At 38.0% G+C, this 23,836-nt stretch overlaps 2 protein-coding genes across 5 annotated transcripts; both read right to left on the bottom strand.

Annotated features, from left to right (window-relative positions):
- Window positions 1-1,885: 1,885 nt before the first annotated feature.
- Window positions 1,886-6,965, bottom strand: echdc1 (enoyl CoA hydratase domain containing 1). Of its 3 annotated transcripts, none has more exons than XM_042771983.1 (6): window positions 6,740-6,965; window positions 6,385-6,611; window positions 5,609-5,751; window positions 5,311-5,363; window positions 3,485-3,565; window positions 1,886-3,197 (listed from the first exon to the last, which is right to left on the bottom strand). In XM_042771983.1, exons 2-6 carry the CDS (start codon window positions 6,599-6,601, stop codon window positions 2,789-2,791), a joined length of 903 nt encoding a protein of 300 aa, XP_042627917.1. In that variant the 5' UTR covers window positions 6,602-6,611; window positions 6,740-6,965; the 3' UTR covers window positions 1,886-2,788. The 3 variants fall into 3 exon arrangements, with proteins under 3 accessions (XP_042627917.1, XP_042627918.1, XP_042627916.1); XM_042771984.1 differs by having other exon boundaries at window positions 6,385-6,608; XM_042771982.1 differs by having other exon boundaries at window positions 6,385-6,617; window positions 6,741-6,965.
- Window positions 6,966-8,713: 1,748 nt separating this feature from the next.
- Window positions 8,714-23,823, bottom strand: LOC109098402 (SOGA family member 3a). Of its 2 annotated transcripts, XM_042771977.1 has the most exons (8): window positions 23,684-23,823; window positions 18,136-18,475; window positions 17,866-18,033; window positions 14,874-15,128; window positions 12,900-13,361; window positions 12,526-12,605; window positions 10,943-12,434; window positions 8,714-9,426 (listed from the first exon to the last, which is right to left on the bottom strand). In XM_042771977.1, exons 2-8 carry the CDS (start codon window positions 18,460-18,462, stop codon window positions 9,235-9,237), a joined length of 2,976 nt encoding a protein of 991 aa, XP_042627911.1. In that variant the 5' UTR covers window positions 18,463-18,475; window positions 23,684-23,823; the 3' UTR covers window positions 8,714-9,234. The 2 variants fall into 2 exon arrangements, with proteins under 2 accessions (XP_042627911.1, XP_042627912.1); XM_042771978.1 differs by lacking the exon at window positions 18,136-18,475 and having other exon boundaries at window positions 23,684-23,822.
- Between the last annotated feature and the right edge of the window lie 13 nt (window positions 23,824-23,836).

Below are 23,836 nucleotides of genomic sequence, written 5' to 3'. Positions count from 1 at the left end.
ACAGACAGACAGATAGATAGTAAGACAGACAGACAGACAGACAGACAGACAGATAGATAGATAGATAGATAGATAGATAGATAGATAGATAGATAGATAGATAGATAGATAGATTGTAGATAGGACAGACAGTTAGTTAGACAGACAGACAGATAGATAAGACAGATGATTGATAGACAGACAGACAGACAGACAGACAGATAGATAGATTAATAGATAGATAGACAGACAGAGACAGACAGACAGACAGACAGACAGACAGACAGACAGATGATAGATAGATAGACAGATAGATAGATAGATAGATAGATAGATAGATAGATAGATAGATAGATATAGACAGACAGACAGACAGATAGATAGATAGATATAGACAGACAGTTAGATGGACAGACAGACAGACAGACAGACAGACAGATAGATAAACAGACAGATAGATAGATATAGCCAGACAGTTAGACAGACAGACAGACAGACAGATAGTTAGATAGACAGACAGACACACACACACACACACACACACACACACACACACACACAGATAGGACAGACAGACAGATAGATAGATAGACAAATAGGTAGATAGATAGATAGATAGATATAGACAGACAGACAGATAGATAGACAAATAGGTAGATAGATATAGACAGACAGACAGACAGACAGACAGACAGATAGATAGATAGATAGATAGACAGATAGATAGAGACAGAAGACAGACAGATAGATAGATAGATAGATAGATAGATAGATAGATAGATAGATAGATAGATAGATAGATAGATAGATAGATAGATAGATAGATAGATAGATAGATAGATAGATAGATAGATAGATAGATAGATAGAGACAGACGGACGGACGGACAGACAGATAGATAGACAGATAGATAGATAGAGAGACAGACAGACAGACAGATAGATAGATAAATAGATAGACAGACAGTTAGACAGATAGACAGACAGACAGACAGACAGACAGACAGACAGATAGATAGATAGATAGATAGATAGATAGATAGATAGATAGATAGATAGATAGATAGATAGATAGATAGATAGATAGATAGATAGATAGATAGATAGATAGATAGATAGATAGATAGATAGGGAGTGTCACTGTCAGTGGTTTGTGTGTTGGATATTAGGATGCCACATGCTGAATACCTCGATTTGATTTCTGTGCCATTGTTTTATTTTGCAGAATCTCTTTGCCTACAGAGGCCGGTTGCATAAACTGCTTACTGTCTTAAAAAGTCAGTCATCTAATTTGTTTTCTTAAAGAGTGGTCATAACTGTTTAAACTTGGTTACAAAAAGGTAGATTGGCCCAATTTGAGTCAGAAAAGTTACACTAATTATCTTTTGGCTAATTGCAATTGGTCAAGACGTCTTAATATAGTGGCTATGTTTATGCAACTGGTCCCAGGTTTCAAGACATTGTTGCTGTTAATAGAGAAGAAATAATCATTCATGACAGAAAATCACACACTGCAGCAGAGGTGTAAAGAGAACCTGAAAACCATTCTTGAGGAGAGATACCTCACAGTTAAAATGACTCCATTAAAACCACCCAGTCCAAAACGACTTAGAGAGTAAAAGTCTTAAAGTATCTGATTTTAACAGTACTTGAGTATTTAACTCATACTGAATGTAGGCTTAAAGATACACAAGTCCTCAACACCCAAAAGAAATGCCAGTGAAAAACAAGAAACAGTTGATTTCGACAAACAAGGTCAACAAAACAGCATCTTAAACACTGACATCTCAGTTAAGCACAAGTACTGAAAAAGGGCACAAGTAAACCAGTCTCCTTCAAGAAGGTCTCAACCAATCATCATCCCATACGAGTAAAAATCTGTAAATTAAAGCAATTATGAGGCAAGGTTTGATAAAATGTTGTTTCATTTTCCAATAAAAGATGACACATTCTTACATGATTTGTTACATTTAATGCCCCATTAACAGATTCACAACTACCTGCTAATGCGCTCACATTTGTGTAAAGTAGACTTGTTGACAAGTTCGGGCGAGTAAACACGCACAAGATCTAGTATCTTCAATGCCCTGGGTTTGGCGATATCACTTCTTTTGTAGCAGAAATAAACTGCTGCAGAAAAAGTTATGTACCATGCAAAATGTAATGATTAATTGCATTACTCACCACAAATGTTGTTGAGTAAAGTGTACATACTGTATGCTTATTCAAACATTTTGTCAAGTAGAGAGTTGCTAATATATTTGATACTCAGTAAACCTACAAAGCAGCCAAAGATATTTAAGTACAGTGGCTAGATATTTAGGCAAATTACCTCGTTACCACAGTGACTGTGCCAAGTTTTTGAGCACTCAATAGGATGAAGATCATTGTGACAAATATAAAGAATTTAAAAGCAATAACACAAGCTTGATGGACTGCTGGAAAGGAGAGAAAAAAGTACCAATGCAAGTGATTTCTTTATAGGTCCACAATGAGACATGGCGATGCAGGACAATTCAAAATGTGAACATTGTGTTTGGTTCACCCTGGATTCATGGATTTTAATTAGCCGATACTGCTTTATTTTCGTCTCATGTTTATCTTTATGCAGAAAAAAGACAAAAGTGTACACTACTATAAAGCAGATACAGCATTCAGATATTAATATACTAATGTGTGCATGAGCAAGTTGACATGAACTCTGCAAAACAATCCAGGAAGTTTTCTGTTACTTCTATTGATCTGAAAAGATAAAGTTCTTCAAGCACATTTGAAACAGTTTCAATGGTATGCAGCGATGATGATTGCAGTCACTTATGTTTAGGTTTTAAAGCCAGAGCCTCGAGATTGGCCGGACCGCCCCATACTGTCCCAAACACACTTCTCTCAGTTTGAAGGGCTTCGTCCAGGGCAAGCTCTCTTCCTGAGACGACAACCCTCTTCACCGCCTGGATCACCGGAGCCGGGCCCTGAATGAACTGACCCAGCCACCGCTCGGCGTGAGACAGAGCATTTCCCTCGCCAGAAGAGCAATGGAGCACCTCATCAACCAGTCCCATCTGTTTTCCAGTGTCTGGATCAACCTTTTTAGCGCGGCTCAGCAGTTTCAGGGCATTCTGGCTGCCAACAATACGAACTAGTCTCGCAGCTCCTCCCCATCCAGGAACCAAACCCATGTGCTTATGGACAAACTGGATAACACCGTCAGACGTCATCAACCTGGAAATGGAAATAACGTTCTGTTCCAACAGGGTATTAAAGCAGAACTCAAAGGGATCATATCAGGAGGAATTAAATATTCCCTTCATCTTTTGAGATAAAATGGCTTGCTGAAACGAACTGTAACTTTCAGAATACAAATCTCCCTCCTCAACCTCCAAACTTTTCAAAACTGTTTTTGTGGTACAAAATATATTTTGTAACATTATATGTGTTCTGCATGGAAATAATAATAATAATAAGACTCATTTAAACAGTTCTGTATGTCAACACTCGTGTGTTAGTACCTGAAGTCGCAGGCAGTGGTGAGTTCTGCTCCTCCACCCAGCGCTCGTCCCTCCACCAGTGCCACTGAGATGAGCGGCAGCCTGCCGGAAAGAACAGTTTAGCTCGGATTCATCACCACAGGACACTGGAGAAATCAAGCGGATCTGCACAGGCGTCAAATTAGATTTTCATGTTTTCTTTGTGCATCGTCATATTCTACACACCACAGACTGTAACTGTGTCCAATATCACCCTTATGTACATTATGTACATCAATTTGTAATGCACTTTTAAAATTAAAGGTATTTACTGGAATATATGGTTCTGTGAAGAACCTTTAACATCAGTGGAAGCGTTCCACTGCACACTGGTTCATTACAGTGGAAAAACAAATACTCAACAACAACAAAAGGGGGGGGGGTCTTTAAAGAACTATTCCCTGAAAGGTTTTTTGGGAAACCAAAAATGGTTCTTCTGTGGCATCACTGCAAGCACCTGCTTTTCAGATCCTATATTTTTAAGAGTGTGGGCTACCGAAATCATAGTGGAAATTACTGAATGCAATTATTCAATTCCACAATGCACTCAAAAATGACTGTATGACCAATGTGCAAAATCCTGAATACACTGTGATGATGTTTTTGTTTTCTACTTATATACAATACAGGTCAAAAGTTTGGAAACATTACTATTTTTAATGTTTTTGAAAGAAGTCTCTTCTGCTCATCAAGCCTGGCATTTATTTGATCAAAAAATACAGAAAAAACAGTAATATTCTGAAATATTATTACAACTTAAAATAATAGTTTTCTATTTGAATATACTTTAAAAAAAAATAATTTATTCCTGTGATGCAAAGCTGAATTTTCAGCATCATTACTCCAGCCTTCAGTGTCACATGTAACGTCCAGTCTATCACATGATCATTTAGAAATCATTCTAATATTCTGATTTATTATGAGTGTTGGAAACAGTTCTGCTGTCTAATATATTTGATGAATAAAAGGTTAAAAAGAACTGCATTTATTCAAAAAAAAAAAATTCTAATAATATATATTCTAATAATATATTTTCTTTACTATCACTTTTTATCAATTTAACACATCCTTGCTGAATAAAAGTATTGATTTTATTTAAAAAAAAGAAAGAAAAATGACTGACCCCAAATTACTGACCAGTAGTGTATATTGTTATTACAAAATATTTATATTTTAAAAACATAGCTTCTTTTTTTTTTTTACTTTTTATTCATCAAAGTATCCTAAAAAAGTATCACATTTTCTAAAAAAATATTAAGCAACAGAATGTTTCTAACTTTGATAATGAATCATCATATTAGAATGATTTCTAAAGGATCATGTGATAATGATCCTAAAAATTCAGCTTTGCATCACAGAAATAAATGATAATTTAAAGTATAATAAATTTAAAAACAATTATTTTAAGTTGTAATAATATATCACAATATTACATTTTTTTCTGTATTTTTGATCAAATAAATGCAGGCTTGATGAGCAGAAGAGACTTCTTTCAAAAACATTAAAAATAGTAATGTTTCCAAACTTTTGACCTGTACTGTATGTGTATATATATATATATATGTATGTATGTATATGTAATAATAGTAGAATAGTAAAATGTTAAAGGTAAGCTTCACTTGTGTAATGAATAAAGTAATGGAAGTAAATACAGCCACTTTTGCCAATTCCCAAAAGCAGGGACAGGAGCTGAATTTCATGATGTGGCAAAGATTCTCTACTTTCTTCTAATTTTGTTCAAAAATATTTTATGATATTGACCCCTTGATCGATTGCTCTGATCTGCTCGTTTCTTCAGAAAGACCAACCTGAGGAGTCTTGTGAGAGTGTTCTGCATGAACTCACACATCTTCATGCCATCCTGACAAAACACAACAACCGTTATATCAGCTGGAAGCAGTGAATGTATTGTCGTTCAGTGTGATGTTCTTGGAAGTCCACTTATAATGATAGTAATGTTAGACAAGGTTTTATTTTTGTGCAAAGAGTAGTTCTGAAAACTACAATATGTTCTCTGAGTACAGTTCACTTTTTATCTTAACCGATAGTGTAATGAAAATGACAATACGACCTTTATTTGAGTAAGGGTCTAACAGAGACTCTCACGTGTGGGTTTGCTATGGCTCTGACTGCATTGAGATCCGATCCAGAGCAGAAGGTTCCAGCAGCTCCCTGCACAATCACAGCTTTCCCTTCGGTCCAGGTCTCCAGCTCACGCACCCGCTGCTCCAGTTCAAGCATCATGCTGCCTGGAAAAACACACGTAAACCAACAGAATTAAATTATGATGACAAGTCATCATTCACCATGCTTTTTATAACTGCATTTACTTTTTCAGATGTACTTTAACTTTTAACTCCAGACCCAGACTATTAATCTTAAAACAAGAAAGTCCAGAAAAACATGAATTGCTACGTTTTAAAAACTAGGATATTCTCACAACAAGAATAAAATCAACATTATAATTTGGCATAATTTACACCACACCCGTGACCCATCAGTTTTGGCTCAGCAACATTTTTTTTTTTTTTTTTTTTTTTTTTTTCTGATGAAAGATTTGAGATGAAATATGAGATATGTCATGCGTGAAGAAAATTAAGGTACATTTTATAAGTGGACAAAGTATTTTTATTGTGCAACATTTCCAATTAAACTGTAATTTTGTAAAATTATGCAAAAAAATAAAGTGTACAAATATTATTTGTCTAAATTTCTATTAGGCCATTTAATAAATAATATTTGACCGATATTACTTGAGTATGAAGCCCCGTAGCAAGACAGCACTCTGCCATTTTATTCCAAATGTTTATTTTTTTCATCACTAAATTGCAAAATAATAACTAATGCAGATAATGGTCCACATTGTGCAGTAAGCAGAGCACCTGAGAAGGCGTTCATGCGCGCTGGATTGTTGACGGTGAGCAGCGCAACGCCCGAGTCCCGCTGCTTCTGGAGCTCTACGGATCCTCCCGGGAAAGCCTGCAGCTTTTCCCTGATTCCCTCGGCAGCAGATCCGCTCGTGTGGCTGCAGACGGCTCGGTTCTGCTGAAGGATCCTCCTCACGGCACCGCGGCACCGAGCAGCTCCACACACACTCATGCTGCTGCTGCTGTGTAGAGTACAGAGACACACACACGTGTGCAGCACAGGACAGTGTTTAAAGTAAACACGCACTCACTATAATCAAATTGCAATATAAGACTTCAAATGATTGAAATAAATGAGAATGCACAGTACTTTGTCTTTTATATGGTTCTGTTTTTAATGCATGCACTTGACCTGTCTCGAGCCGTCGGAGTAACTTTAAAAACCGTCCTGAAAGAAACAAAGTATTGACATACAGATCCCGCCTCCCCACTCCTGAATAGAACTACTGCTATTTGCACTCGGCGTGTGGAAGAAAATCACAAATATATATAAAAGCAGACGGAATTACCACCAGATTTACCGATAGGTTTGCTCAAATTAGTTTTCTAGGCGATGCTTCGAATGCCCGCAAGAGAGCGCTGTTACATTTAATTAAAAAGGCAGATTGCAAAAAATAGATAGATAGATAGATAGATAGATTCTATGGTGTTTCTATGTGGTTGCTAGGATGTTGTTATGTGGTTGCTAGGGTACTTAGGGTGGTTGCTAGGGTGTTGCCATGTGGTTGCTAGGGTACTCGGGTGGTTGTTAAGGTTTTCAGGATGGTTGCTAGGGTGTTGCTATAGGGCTGCTAGGGTATATATCCACGTTGCACCATGTTGTTTTTTCCTCCTCCAGACCACAGAAACTTAATTAGTCTGGAAAGAAATAGCTTTACTCACCTTAACAACATCAGACCAATCAGATTTATGGCTCAAGTGCTGCTGTGACTGGACACTGACCTAACCTTATCTGACCTTCTACCTGATCACCCAATTTAACAGCCTACAAATGCATTTCTCCACAACATCACTTAAAAAATGTAAGACATTTTCATTGGAAAACTATACGGTTTTTATAATAGTGTATGATGGTAATTTATGATCGCAGTTATGATCTCTCATTCTGTATTCTTTACAGTTCTACATCTCAGCATGGTTGGCATTACAGAAAATATAGTTTTCATTATTTATTAGTCAATATTTATAAGTAATATAGACCCTTAAGGTTTTAGGTTACACCGTCAGAACACAGTATTTTTATCTATGAAGTGATTTATTATTAATCACTTCATTTCATCGTTACACATCTTTAAAAAAGCTGGCGTTTTGGTTATAAAAATTGCGTGTTTTCAATGACTAATTGTAGTATCTCCACAGATAGTCGGCAGTTCATAGGTTACACTTAAAATGTAATTCAAGGCAAGGCTATGTATTATAAGGAACCTTAAGCATGAAGGTAATACTTATGTACATATGATTACCAAAAACAATGCTACAATATAAAACAATGTCTAGTCAAAGTACTAAACCCAAAAGAGTGCAGGAACAAACACGTGCAGCCTTTAGCTGACCGTCAAGTGTCGTCAAATTTCAGATTGCTCAGTGACAGATGCTTCATCTTTCTGTCACAGACGCCTGTGTGGGGCCTCTGGCTTCCTGTTGGGAAAGATGTTTGAGTGAAGCGGGATAAATGTGGACAAGGATGAGCTGATTTGAGCCTGGGGAAGGTGATCTTTGTCCTGGCATGTCAGCTAAGGTTTTCTGACAGGATGCTGCAGCTGCGAAAACATTAAAATTCTGCCTGCCACTAAAGAGAGCAAGGTTGGAGTCTAAATGTCTACCCTAGCTGACTAAAATAGAGTTTTAGATCAAGGGAAGCAAGGAACAAAGTAAATTCAGTATGCAAAATTAACTGTACTTTGGACATTGTATTCAAAGTGGTGTTTTATGGCATATTGGGAAAAGGTTTAGCAGAAAAGCGGGTTTAGTCCTCATTTAATAGTGTATTTCTTGTGCATGGCATTTTGCCTTTAATCCAAAATATTCTTCTGCTTTTATTACAAAATCATAGATGTTCTAGAGCTTGTCTTGCTGTGTTATTTCATGGTATCACATAGAAATAAGGTGAAATGACTTCATTCATTCTCAAAGCAAGGCATTTACTTAAAATAATTAAGTAAATGAATTAAATGCAAAAAAGTTCTTTGAACACCAGTTTTTTTTACTTTGATTATTACCATCTACAGTAGCTCCAGACAAGCCCAAAAACAGATTATGAATAAAACACATCTACGTCTAGAAATAAGTGTCATTATTTTATTTTATAAATGCTGAATACAGTTTCATTTGTGATATTAATTATCAAGAAAAGGGACTGCGAAGGCATTGTCTAATGATATGTCTTGCATCAGATAAGCACGTAAACTGAGAGCAGAATCCATTACTTTCTGCAATTACACGAGTCAATCGTTTTGGTTAAAGTTGGTGAAAATATAACAAAGAGTTTGATGTGAAACAGCCTTTTATATTCTCAATCAGACATCACACACGCACACGAGGACACAGACAGAAAACAGGTCTACATCAGCAGCGATAAAATATAACCATGACAGATTGAAACTGGTTTATGTAAACAGAAAACGTAATATGCACTTGTAAATCACATTGGTAGAAAAGAAATGTACATGTAAACCAGTCTTTGAGAAAAAATAATGAAAAAGGCATTGGTTATAGAAATGTAAACAACAAGATCATCACTTGAACAGTCATTGTTGGTGTTGCACAGGTAATCAGGCAAGGCATTGTGCGTGATCTAACGGCCGTTTAGATGACGGTCTCTGTGTGAAAGGTGGAGTAGGTGAGTGTTTGTCTCTGGGTGAAGACTGTGGGTGGTGTTCTAGTTGGTGGCGATGATACGGACGAGCGGCTAGCCCAACGAGAGGGCAAACGTCTCTTTGCCGGACACGCAGGTCGTGAAAAGCTCTTCTTGATCGCTACAGAGGACTCTTTGCATTGCTGTCGAGACAAATATTTTAATGAAATCTCACTGGATTTAAATATTCCTGTCAAAAACACAATAACCTACATTAGCTCAGTGTGCTTTCATGTACAGATCTATCGCAGAACATGTGTGAATGAATCTAACAAGAACTGTCAGGATGTGTCCATCAAATCAATTATGCTTTGCATTAAAAAAAGAGGAACCTTATTTTAATTATTCTCATTAATGTACACAAATAAAACATAAAACAAATAAAACAAAAAAAAAATATATAAGTAAGCTGATAAATCTTATTTTCATACAACAAGATGATTCTACAACTGCAATACAGTTTCTTGTGTTTTTCTTTCGATGCCATTGCATTTAAAGGCAGTGGCTGAACTTTTGTCTCCTGCACATGTTCTCCATTTTAGAACTGAGTGGAAATAAAAGAACTGATTCAATCTCTCTAATGCTTTTCTGACTCATCTGACAATCATTTTGAGCCATTTTGTTGTGTAATTTACAAAAGCAGGCAGTCTGTGCAGAGGACTAGTTTCACTAGACTCCTGGCCACGCTACATGTTTCTGTAATTACACCACATACCTTGGCCTCCTATATAAAAACAGTTAATTGAGGTTTTCTAAAGAGCTAGACATGAAAGATGTAAATTAAACTTGGTGCCACTAATTCTTTTTATTTCAAGCCTTGAAGGAAATGCCCCAATTTCAACAATAAAAAGCTTCTGGGTTCCTTGCTTTGAGCAATCTGCCAGTATTTTCTGACAGAAATTCAACTTAAGGAATTTTAATTGTGCTGCTTAGATGGTTTTGTGGGAACGAGGTATTTTAACAATAAATTCTAAATATTTCCAGACTTCAGAAAAGACTTTTAGTTGTAGAGAACAAACTCTGATCACATACATTCACCAGTTACTGTGTGTAGGACTGTACAGCACTCATAGAGACCAAACCTATAAAACCACCTAATATTTCTGAAATACATTTTTTTTAATGAAAATTAGTGTTCTTAATATTTTTATTATACAATAATGATTTTTACCTGTATTTCACAGCTAAAAAGAGTTTGCAGGTGCTCCGGCACTGTTTAACCACGTGTATATTCACAATACAACAGACAATTTAGTAAATGCATTGGGTGCAAAGTGTCCTCTTGTATTGAGAACAATAAAATACTACTAGGGATAGTTCACCCAAAAATGAAAATCCTGTTATCATTTACTCACCCTCCACTTGACGGTAGCCACTGACTTCCATAAAATGAAAAAAAAAAAATACTATGGAAGTCAGTGGCTACCGTCAACTGTTTGGTTACCAGAATTCTTCAAAATATCTTCTATTGTGTTCAACAGCTGAAAAAAAAATCATATATGTTTAGACCAATACTGTAGTCATCTACACTTGGACCTCATACACTTCTCCGGCTGAGTTATTTAGCAGGTATTTGAATGTTTGCAGCTCGGGTGAAAGTGTGTGCTTTTGTGGCTTGAATGGCGTGGGTCTATGTGTGGGAGTGTGTGCAGTACTGACCTGCACTGTTACATGTGTCTCTTTGTGGGCTATGGCCTGGTGGTGCAGTCTGTGTGTTAGTCTCTGACTCGATCTGGGCTCATGTTGCATATCTAACATTTCCAAGAGGTCCACAAGGTCTTCCTTCTTCCCTGGACCCGGCTGTGGCTGCTGCTGCTCCTGAGATCTCTCCAAATCTTCATAATTTTTGAGAATCCTCTCAACAGCTCCATAGTTGGACCTAGACTCCATCGGACGAGGATAGGCCGCTAGCGTAGAAGGCTTCCATGGATTTTCATCTAGAATCCGAGACCTGGTGTCCTTTTTTGCATGTTTGGGTCTTTTGTCTGCTTGTTGTTGGTCTGTACCAACATTCAGAACTTTGCTGGACCTTTCCATTTGGGTTTGTAATTGTGGTGGACTTACACCTAGTTCAAAGCGTTTTTCTCCAACACTTGGGACAAGCTGGTCAGCTGAAGTTGATGCAGTCTGTAAAGGCTTACCTTCACTGTCTTGCTTTAGACTAAGTTCCTGCTGCAGAGATGAAGAGTTAGTGACAAGGTCCTTTGTTTCCTTCCTTCTTCCCTCCTCTTTTGGGCACTGTGCCACAAGATCCAATAGGAAACCCTTTGGATTGTCTTCAACGTGCCTCGAAGGACTGTCTATAAGTGTGTCCTTTGAGGTGACCTCTGGAAGACTGTCAGAAGAATTAGTGGATACAGTCATGGAAATGTCCTCATCACACTGAACGCCCATCCCTGCCTGGAAGAGCGCACGGTTGAACTCTGCAGTTTTCTTTTCAAGTCTCTCATTTGTGGGAGTAGCTGTAGTACTGGGATATGGCGAAATAAAGTCTAGTGATGCAACAGAATCTGTAGGCATGCTCATGGGATGAGATGCACCCTTGAAATTGTTTTGCTCATCTATTTGGTTTAGACTGCGAACTGAGGATGCAGCTGCAATGTCCACATTGGAGAGACATTGCTTAACAGGTACATATCTGGATGACTTGTTGCTGCCAAATCTTCTTCCTTCGCAGGACCAGCGGCTCTGGCAGCAGCTGATATTGCACTTGGAATCAACAGACACGGTGCAGGCTACATTCCCAGAGTCTGTCAGAATTTTCCCCTCATTTTCTTGAAGCATTGCTTCAAATTTTCGTACGATTGCGGGGCTGGTGTACTTTTTGTCTGGGTGGGTTCCTGGCCAATGACACCCTTGCTCTGTACAAGTGGACTCTGTTTCTGAAGCTGAAGGACTGCTTAGGTACCAAGATGTGCTACGGGCCGGTATGGGTGGGGCTTGTTGGCTTATGTTGTATTGTGGCTTAGCCTCACTTTGCAGCGATTCCATGTTACAACCTTCCCAATTTGTCCAGTATTGCTCATCCAGGGACTTAAGGTGTTCACTCAAGTTTTTCAAGTACAAAACTGTGTCCTCCATTTCCAAATTGTCCTTTACCTTCTCCACCAACTCAACCTCTCTTGGAAAAAATGTAGACTCACTGCGGCTTCTACGAAGCAAAACCAAACAAAGTGAGGTCATTATATCGCTGATCTGATTTCTTTGTTATGCATGCAGCACCTGTGTGCAGCAACGTTTACCTCTTAATATCAGGCCACTTCCTTGTTTCATCCTGGTAGCTACAGAGTTCTTCACTCACACGGGCAATTTCCTTAAGTGCCTACAAGATGTTGATGAATAAGAGGACTTAGATGCAAACCTTAGACCTCAGATCAAACAATATAATAAAGCACATCTCTAGCCCCACATAGCAGCCTAACCTTGAATATAATGGATTATTAGTAAATGTACAGTAAATTACAATTTAGGCTACAGCTCCCTGGGTTTTGTGTTTCCATTAAGGAATAGTTCAAGTGGTTTAGCATGAATGTAAAGCAAGAGAGTAATGGTAAATTCTGAGAAATTATCAAACATTTGTTCCACCATTAGAGTGGTATGAACAACAAAGTCTCACCGCATTAAGGGCAATATTGTTCTTCTTTTTGTCACTTCCACAGGTTATTTTCATGCTCTGAAATTGTTTGAAAGGGTTAAAGAGGTCATCTTGTCCAGTGAAGCTGGACTTGTTCCCCATTTTCTTTTCCAAACAGCTTTCCAGGATTTCTTCCAGCTCTGCAGTGTCTATAGCCTGTTGTTCAGCAGCACCTTGTTGATTTAATAGTTCACTTTGATCGCTGTTGCACTGGTCACTGGATTCACTGGTGTTGTGACTGAGATGACTTGGTTGGGAGTCGATGCTGGCATTGCTTCGCTGGGTTAAAGACTCAGAATATTCATTGCTCTGGGCGTCTGATGGAAACGTTACTACACCGGATAAAGTGCTGGCAGAACACGAGCTGAGCTTTAGTGCATTTTGTCCATCAGTAACTGGTCTCAGAGAACTTCCCGTATGGTGGACCATCACTTCATTGTACAACTGCAAAAGACAAAGCAATTATGTAGTCCTTGGTACATCTTCCAAAACTCAATCCTGCTCCTGGAGGGTCAACGTCCTGCGGAGTTTAGCTCCAGCACACTTGCCTAAAAGTTTCTAGTGAGTCTGAAGACCTTGATTAGCTGTTTTAGATGTGTTTAATTGAGGTTGGAGCTAAACTCTACAGTACGGTGGCCCTGCGGGAGCAGGTTGGGACACCCCTGCAGTACAGCATGGCCTCACAATGACAATATTGTGGGTTTGATTCCCAGGTAATTAGGGATGCACCGATCTAATACTCAGTATTGTTTTTGGCTCTGATACTGCCATTTTCTACCAATTCATTTATTACACTTATTCAGTTTTATTTGTTTCCCATTAAATAATGTTTTTTACTTAATGTTTAGATTTAATTCAATTATTGTGCACTCATAATTTTTCTAGAGTAACCTTTGCTGCTGAATTATACACTAACCTAGTTTATAATAGTATTTTTGTCATAGAATATGATTTATTTTTTCATTAGTTATTTTTCTGTATAATGAAATTGCCTATATTTTAACAGACAAAACAGTGGTGATCAGGTCAACACACAGAGGTATAGAAATTCTACATTGATTAAAAAAAAAAAACTGTGCTAGTATCAAAAATGGTATCAGTGCATCCCTACAGGTAATGCATGAACTGATAAAATGTATACCTTGAAAATGGCATAAGTCACTTTGGATAAAAGTGTTTGCCAAAATGTATATTTAACGACATACCAAAAGTCTAAGTCATGGTTCAGTCTATTGTCCCTCAAATGCAACCCTAGAAGGCCATTGCCTTGCAGAGTTTAGCACCAGGCCTAATCAAAGACACATGAGCAAGCTAATCAAGGTCTTCAGAGTTACTACAATAGTTACAAAAATAACAGGTAGGTAGTTTGAACAGGGTTTCAAGGGTTTCAGTGGCCCCCCAGAGCTGAATTTGAGGAATCCTGGTCCAGAGCTAAGCATTTGGGGTCAAGCTGTATGGGATTACACTTCGACAAACTTGGATGGAAAGGAATGGATGGAAAAGGTTAGTTTATGGAAATATTGGATGGAAAGGTTTGTTATTGGACCTAAGACATGCAGCTCAAATGGTAAAGCACTAGCAACACCTAGGTTGTTGGTTTGATTTTGACAGATCGCCCATTCTGTTAAGATGCATATCTTGAATGCACTTTTGAAGAAACATCTACCAAATGCATGCATATTTGCACTACCACTAGCTTGGAGCTCTAAGCTTCTGTCTGATGATTGCCAATCACAACCGAGATAAACCTTCTTTTGGCAGTCACTTGCAATTCCAAGGTTTATATAATGTGACTTCACCGCTTCCAGTTATAGGTGTTACCATTATCCATCAAAGCTTACTTGCAGAGCTTTCATTTAGCATGGAAGTAAACAGGAGTACTTAGGGAATCAGTCTGAAACAAGATACCGTTCTCTCAGCTGAGCTGTGGGGAGTGGTGCACATCTGCAGACTCACCTCCTCAATCCTCTGCTGCATGTCCATGAGCTGGTTCTCCCACTCCTTCCTCTCAGCCTCAAAGCTTTCCAGCAGCTCAGATTTCTCCTTCACCCAGCCCTTCTCACTGTTCTCCAGCCTGCAGCGGAGGTCCATGGCTGCACTGTGAGTGTCTGCCAGCAGCTTCTTTTGCTCTGCTCTCTCCCGTTTCAGAGTGTCCCCTCGATCTGGACTCCTCACAGTCTCCACCACCAGACTACATGCTCTGGCTTCTAGCTGTTGGGGGAAAAGAGACAAGGATTTGCTGACCACTAAAGAGGAAATGGGTGTATAGGACAGTAGAACAGAAAACAGAAAGCATTTAGGTGAACCTATTGCCAACAGGAAGAAATGGACCTTGAGTCCTCGCCAAGGTCTCATCGGATGCCCAGCCTAAGCCTACTCACACAAACAGCTCAGACTAGTGCTGAGAGTTTTGCATGTAATGGAGAGGCCACATCGGTATGCTGACCCCCTGATGATCTTGGAGAGAGAGCTCACTAGACAGCAAACACTAAAACCATATTTATCACTGCTTGATTGAACTCTGCAGCTGACAGATGCTGTTGATGTCAATGAGACTTATAGTCTTCATGAATCATTACATGTAATTGTGCTTGTTGTTGTTGTTGTTTTTTTACAGATTTCTTAATGTTATAAACTACAGCTCAGATGTTTTTTTAAGAATGCTTTTTAGCAAGAATGCATTTAATTGATCAAAAGTGACAGTTAAGACATTTATGTTAAAAAAGGTTTTTTTTTTGTTTTGTTTTTTTTACAAATTAATGCTGTTGTTTTGATCATTCTATTCATCTGTGAATCCTGAAAAATAAAATGTATCAACGTTTCCACAAAAATATTCAGCAGCACAACTGTTTTCAACATTGATAATAATCAGAAATGTTTCTTGAGCGGCAGATCAGCATATTAGAATGATTTCTGAAGATCATGTGACACTGAAGACTGCAGTAATGATGCTGAAAATTCAGTTTTGATCACAGAAATAAATTACATTTTACAAATATATTCACACAGAAAACAGTTATTTGAAATAGTAATAATATTTCACAATATAAATGTTTTCACTATTTTTAATCAAATAAATGCAGCCTTGGTGAGCACAAGAAATATTTCAAGAACATTAAAAAAAATCATACCCACCCCAAACTTTTAAATGGAAGTGTTTATGAAAAATCTCTTTTGAACATATGAAGATGCCACTATTCTGCTAAGCCTTACAAAGTCTAGCAAGTGAAATCAACATCTTAAAATAGTTGAAAACTGCTTTTAAATCTTGCTTTGGACTAAACCTGCATGCTCCACTATCTGTGCAACTGGCAAGACAAAAATAGGTGAATCTTGTTTATGCTTCTCATAGCAACAAACCAGAGTGAAGCAGTGTTTGCATAAACAGTGCGCTCCTGTAGCACTAAAATGTGCTGGCGCAGTCATTAAACCTATGTGTTCTCCTGGGTGCACTAGCAGTCTGTGTTTACAAGCAGAGGGCATGTGAAACACTGATGTGCCATGTAACCAGAGTGGATGGTGGTAGGTTGCTGCTGTAGTTTTAAGACTAAAATATAATGACCGCGGTTGCTGTGCGCTCTGTGTCTGGGTAACAATGTCACAGAAAAAGCTCTCTATTAATAGACAGCAAGGCCAATCCTTTAGCATCTCACATTCCTGAGGGTGGGGCCCTGGAGGAACTCATCTCTGTTTTAAAGATCACAAATATGCTCAGAAATATGCTGGCAAATACCCTGCTGTGAATGCCTAGCGGTAAAAACTGGGTCAAAAGTATGCGCTGTGGTAGGATGTGGACGGCAAAGAAAACAACTTTTTACAGTTCAGCTTGACCCCTCCCTGTTCTCTGTACCAACTAATACTTTGGGTGGATTTGTGCGGATCAACCTGAATCGTTTTCTGAATTCAAACAATTGCAGTTGCGGCGAAGCAACACATGAGTCCACAGAGTCACTGTTATAAGGCTATTCTTTTGTATGTTTTTGAAGTGTGTTCAACTTGGACCACAGCGTAATGGAGTAAATGTCCTGAGGTGCAGTCAGTCACAAGATACAGCATCACACAGCCATTCAAAGCTCCTCTTCTCTTCGTCTCATGTACAGTGCTGTCAGTGATAACGTATTAGGAGTGTCTGAGCCACTCATTCACACTCACAATAATGTTTAAAACCCTAGAGAAGACTGAAAACCTCTCTCACCACGATGATCTGGACTGTGTCTTTATAAGGATGTCATAAACAGAGGGACAATTCAATAAGCTGAAAATTAATTAGTGGATGCTATTTTTACTCATATTACTGTGAAATGTCAAATTTATTTTTTTTATTCTTTGTAGATATGATCTAATACCGCAAAAGCGCTCGTCTTCTGTGGCAGCTTACCCACAAAGCTCAGGATATATTTGCGCTTGATAGTGTTTGTGTTACACTAAGCCTATACAATCTCTGAGCTATGCTCAATGATAACCATTAGAAAACCAACAAATGATTAAAAAGTGCGTTATCTGTGTGCATTATCTATTATGCCAACCCTCAACGCTGAAAGAAAGAAAGAAAGAAAGAAAGAAAGAAAGAAAGAAAGAAAGAATGTTTGATATCTTTGCATTTTACTTTTTTCTGAATTGGTTTGTGCTTCATAATTGTACTTTTTTCTGAAAAGACATTAAATATTGTGTAATACATGCAGGATTTTTTTTATTATTTATTTATTTGACCTTTTATCTCTATTTCATAAGCCGTAAGTTATTCTTCTCAATTCCATTCACATCACTGTGACAACTTACCCCAAATAGTGTGACTGTATCTTTTACCCTGAGAAAAATACCATGCAAACTGAATAGCTCTTTTTAGTCAACACTGTAAGGTTTGTTTCTATACAGTGACGGACTTTCAAAAATAAACCCACCATGAGAAACACTCACTGGAGTATAAAGAGATGTGTATTTTTCATACCTGACTAACGCGACGTTTCAGCTCTGATCGCTCCAGTTTCCACGCGCATCGATGCTTCGTGTACTGCAGCTGCAGCTCACCCCGTTTACTCTCTTCACGCTTCACCCCCGACTGCACCTCCTCTAGAACACACTTCAGATCCAACAACATCCTCCTGTTCTCTCCACCCTGCAAATACAGCGCAGAATAACAGAAAAGATGTCGGCATTTCATTGCACACCGTTGTTTGGGCAAATCAAATCCCCTCAAGTCACATGCTTCTGTTTGTACTTGTATATCAGCCACTTGTCTCAAAAGCATTTCCTTCTCCATTCTCCACTCCTCCTTCTCCTGGTCGAAGCGCTTCTTTAATTCCTCGAGTTTCTTTTTTATGCGCGTGTGTGGCTGCTGATTCGGAGTTTGTGCTCCAGTTGCATCGGATGCAGGAGCAGCAGAAGGTCCAGGTGGAAGCTCCAGAAGGTGGCTCGGGAAAGACCGAACACTGGCGGGGCTCTGGAGCTTCTTACCGGGCCTCTCCAGACGCGAGCACGGGACGAACTCCCAGCCTTGCGCCTTGCTCACATACCCGCTTGATCCATTTCCAAACGCATTCCACATCTTTCAGTCACAACTAAACACAAACCAGAGCCTCCTTTAATTATTTGCATTTACAGTCCCCATATGACACACTAGGCTACTTATTATCCGAACCCAGCCATCTCTGCCCTCTCCTCCGCTGCGCTCTCTGCGCCGCGCGCATTTGCTGCTTCCATGTCAATAGAGGACGACAAGGTCAATCTGTCATTCTCTGGCACTTCACTTTACAGTGAAAACAGAATTCACGCTATCCTCTCAACTACATCCTTTTGGTTTTAAATTCTCAGTCTACATTATTTTATCCTTAATAAAAATAGCTAGTGAACTGCAGAAGGAAGTTATCCATTAGCTTACTCCGCTTCAGACTGAAAAGGACACCGAGAGACTCCGAGTCAAGAGCCCAAAATACTCTGAGCGCACTGATATAAGAGTCCACATGGATTTTTACCTCTGTCACTACGTTGTAGGCCTATCTGTCGGACTCGAGTCATTCCGCGTCCTTATGCACACAAACTTAAACTTTAAGTTATGCAGTAATACCTTACAGTGATTTTAGGGTTTAAAGTATAGACCTAACGCATCGTTAAAAACAAAAACCCTTTAAAATGACCATAACGCATGGACTTTTATAATATATATATATATAACGGGATTGAAAAAATATTTATAATTAATTATTTTTTTCCAAAACAGCTTAATGAATAAGCTCCGCCCCCAATTCACATCAATGGTCGAATCGGATTAGACGGGTCGCTCAAAACAAATAGCGCTACATGCAAATATAATAACTCTTCAGAAAATTAGACTATGAAAGGCTTACTCATTGTTTTTTAAAGCTGCATAGGAGAAAATATTTGACACCAAACAGCTTTATCAACAAGTCAGAAAATATTTAAGTATGTTTACATCAACCAAGGGTGCGTTTCTCAAAACCAACTATGGTCGCAAGCGCCCGCGCTGAACTATTCTGGAAACGACGGAACTTGCGACCATAGTTGGTTTTGGGAAACGCACTCCTGGTTCAGTCACACTAACAAAGTTCAATTTCAAAGGTTAGGTCAGGTAGAAAAGATCCTAAAAATAAAAACTGCACCACTTTAAGAGTGTAATATCCACATAGACGTTGGAACAGGGGGGGCTGGGGGGGCGGCCGCCCCCCCTCCTACCCCACCCCTCTAGGGGTCAGCCAGCTGTTTTTTTTTTCGTTGTTTTTGTTTTCCGTTTATATATATACACGGAATCTGAATTAAAATATGTTTGATTTAAGCCTACATTTCAAAATGTTGTGTCATAAAATTATATCGCGCATACAGCTCAACTAACGCGATCGTTAAAAAGGTGTTTAAACAACAATACACTTCCACTTGCATGTATTTGACAATCGGAATATCAGATATTTCATGCCATAGCTAACACATTTGTGAATATTTTATTTTATTTTTATTTTATAATATTTTTATATTATATATAAAACCTGGCTGCGTAACACCATGTCACAGGAGAGACTAACGCACTTGAAATCGATGTCTCAACTCTGATAAAAAAAAATTGTAAGTCGAACAACTGAAAGAGGATCCACCTTTGGAAATGCATGAATTAATTTTTTTGGTTTAATGCACTTTTTGAGTAGCGTATGTGTCTACTAGCATGTTCATAGCTTTAAATGTTTTGACTGTCGATGCTATTTCAATATAGGCCTCTATATGTTCGTTCAGTGGCTTGATATTACCGGTATGAATTTTCATGTTCCAAAATGTTGTGAAAATAAAACAGCTCGCCCTAGTTCATTTCAAGGGTTCTATTTAATTACCATTTGTGCATTTCATTCATTGCGCCTTGACACCAGTTCAAAACTGAGTCCCAAAAGTCCGCGTAAGAAGCATAACACATACAGACTCCATGTAGGCCTATGATTCGCCCTTTTGTTGTTCTGTTTTCTTTCAGGATCAAAAATACAACAAATGAAAGCATTTATCTGTATTTCCGACTGATGAGAACTATGCATATACATTCATAAATCAGTCAATTTTGTATTTTATTATGAGATATTTTATTCTAATGTGATCAGTGACTCAAGCACTGATGAACCAAAGAGCGCGCATTTCGACATTTGCAGTAAAAACTTGAAATATAAATTCTCAGAAAATGCATTTAATACCAATATATTGAAACGTCTGTTTATATACTCCATTAATAAAGGAGTCCAGACATTGGAAAAATATCAGTCCACATGCGTTTTATATTTAATATGAGGGAAATTGACATGCATGCATGCGTGACACAAAAAATCTTTAACTTTTAGGTAGCAAAATATTTTTTAGTAATTCTGTCAATTACACTAAGGTTATTACATTGTCTGCTATATATTTGCTTCTTATTTATTAAATACGGGCAATTGATTGATAAAACATTGATCAAAATTAAGATACAATTTATATATAAAAATAGTTTTCTATAAAACAAAACTTAATGAAGTCGTCAAAATCATGTTTTACCAAAAACAGCGCCGTTGCTAGGAGGGCGCCAGCGCCTCTGCCTTTCAGCGCCTATGCCTCGCGAGTGGATGATAGCCCTGAAGACGCCTAGCAATGATATACCTTTAGTGGTAGTATACCTTTAGTTAAGTTATACATTAAGAGTCTTCGTAGCGCGCTAAGAGACAATGTTATCGGGAAACGCATGATGCGTTTCATGCGTAATGGAGATTCCAAAGCGCTCTTCTTTGGTCAGAACCATGGAGAGCGATCGCGGATAGGTCTGTCCTATGCATCGAAACTTTTAACAATGCAACAAAATATTCAAAGAGCATCAAGCTATTAAAATCTATATTATGTATACGCACAGATAATATAACAGTAGGCTTAATTTTTAAATATTTTTTACTAGGTTAAGCAGTGATTGGATAACGTTTTTTTTTTTATTTACCATTTTTAATTTAAGGCCCACCCACAATTGGTCTGGCCCATCCAAAACTGGAATCCTGGCGCCGTGCCTGGGCCACACTGAGCTGTGCGTAACGCCCACAGACGTGAAGTGAACGAGACGCTGTCCTGTACTGTCTGAAATGGTTAACTCTGTGGCGATGCATGTGCAAAACAGATTTAACTAATCATAAAGTCAATCAGGATACATAACACAGCCTACTATAGGCCTACACTACCCCCCCCACGCCCCCCCTCTCACAATATAGTTCCCACGTCCCTGCATATCCACTTTTAGAGTGTATTTTACCACTTGTCTAAAGTACTTCTTGAAGTAGCTAGCCTACCTCTTAAAGTATTTTAAGGGTCGTAATGAGTTCAAATTAAGACACTGAAACAGCTGCCCATATTCATTATTTACAATGTAAAGCAGATCATCAACCTTTAAAACTAAATTATATCACACATTCTACATTCTGAAAGTTCATAATGAAGGTTTCTAATGGGTTCTTGATGTCAAATGGTTAGGTGAATTGCCCTAAAGTGGGACACTGCCTAATGTGGGACACTTAAGGTTTCGTGTTTGTAGCTCCCCCATAAAAACATGAATGCCAGTGAAACTCTGGCTTACCAAAGCTGTGGTGTCATGTGATCAAAATCACATCACCTCTCAAATGTATATTCATAAATGAGGGTGGAGGAATCATCAAACTGGAAGCACATTGTGTGAAGACCACCCAAAGGTCAGTGACATAGAGTTTTGACAAACTTGATATTAAGGATAAAAAATAAACACTAAACAAAACAATCCTGCTACTTTTTGGCCTAATGTGCTTATTAAATGTTTGTCCATCAAAAAAATTGTATAACTTTGTATGCATAAACTATGTATTTTATATTTTAATCACATTTCCTACTGTCCCTCTTTAGGAAATATGGTTTCGAAAAGTGAGGAGAGTATGATTAGCCTAATGTGGGACAGTACTTCAGTCAGTCAAAAATGTGTGCGGGGCATGGTTTGTGGGGCAAAAATGATTATTTACAGGGTTTTAGTGTTATTATGCAATATTAGAATGCTGTCACTGCAGATGGGATTATAGATGATGATGATGGTGTCTTGACATAAAAAAGGATTGCTTGTCTTCAGAGATGTAATGAGTTAACCTCTGTAGGTTGTTTTTATTCAGGTAGTTCTCAAGGTTTGTGCAGGCTAGCTGCTAGAGGTTTTCAAAAAGACACTATGATTGCATGTGTTTGTTTAGTAAAAGAGAAAGCATTAGGCAAATTGGTCTTAAATGTTTTTAACAGCAGTTCACTGCATGTTAATGAATTCTGAAACAAGGTTGATCTAGCCTAAAGTTAAACTCAACTTAACTTAACCTAAAGCCTCAACTGTGGTTTTATATTTTGCCTTAAAATAGGCCTAGGTTATGCCTGCTGTGGCTGTATGTGTTTGTTGAACTAGAGAACAGTCAGGAATTCTATCTACAAAACACAACACAGGTCTATGATAATAGTTGCTTAACGTCTTTATAATAAATGCATCAAAATTATCATATTGTATTATTTGTCTGATGATGTTTGATTATCCATATTTTATCCATCCATAACTAAGATAAATACTAACTTTTAAGATTTTACTATACTACAAGAAAGGTGATTTTGGCCTTTTATTATCAGTGTCCCACATTAGGAAGCTGCAGATTTTCTCAGAGCACTAAGAGCACTAATATGTCTATAATTTCTTTTATGAATGTGTTATCTGCATTTTCTTTTCTTTTTGATTTATTTAGGACACATCCTGGGATTTAAATGGTATTAGGTGTGGATTTAATGTTTTGGTTACACACTGTTTACAGTTTACAGAAATCTGAAATGCAAAAATGTCCCACATCAGGGCAATTCAACCTATATGGTTTTTTTTTTAGAAAATCATCTAAGCAGTGGAGCATCAGAGAAGGGCTTCACTTTGTCCTCTGTTAACAGATTATACAATTATCACCTAAAATGTAACATCAAAAACTTTTTTTAATCTCCAAAAAAAAAAAATTTTTTTTGGCCAACTGGGGCTTCTTGGGGGAAAAGAGAAAATGGTTCATGGTGAGAATATACATAGGAAAATATGCTGCATAAATCAATGAGACATTTTTATTTTTACTAATGTCCAATGCTCAAATTGTATTAACATGTTTTACCATCAACAAAATGCTGAAGCAAAGAAGCTTTCAAAGAAGCTTTCAGATAATCAGGACATAATGCCAAAACATAATTTAAACTCTATTAATTGTAATATGTTAATTAGACACCCCAAAAATACTCACCAAATATACTATGCAATCAGTGAAGCGCAGCTGTCATCGCTGTTTTTGAGTGGAAGCTTGTGTTTGGTTGAATGACTGTAGTCTGTGCCTGAAACGATGATCACTTCCTGTACCGTGCGTAACCTTAATGACATGTCCAAATCAATATGATAA

This window comes from Cyprinus carpio, chromosome A16 (assembly GCF_018340385.1).
Source record: "Cyprinus carpio isolate SPL01 chromosome A16, ASM1834038v1, whole genome shotgun sequence".
Classification (NCBI taxonomy): domain Eukaryota; kingdom Metazoa; phylum Chordata; class Actinopteri; order Cypriniformes; family Cyprinidae; genus Cyprinus; species Cyprinus carpio.
The sequence above is the reverse complement of the archived record's forward strand: the minus strand, read 5'-3'. Positions and strand labels throughout refer to the sequence as shown.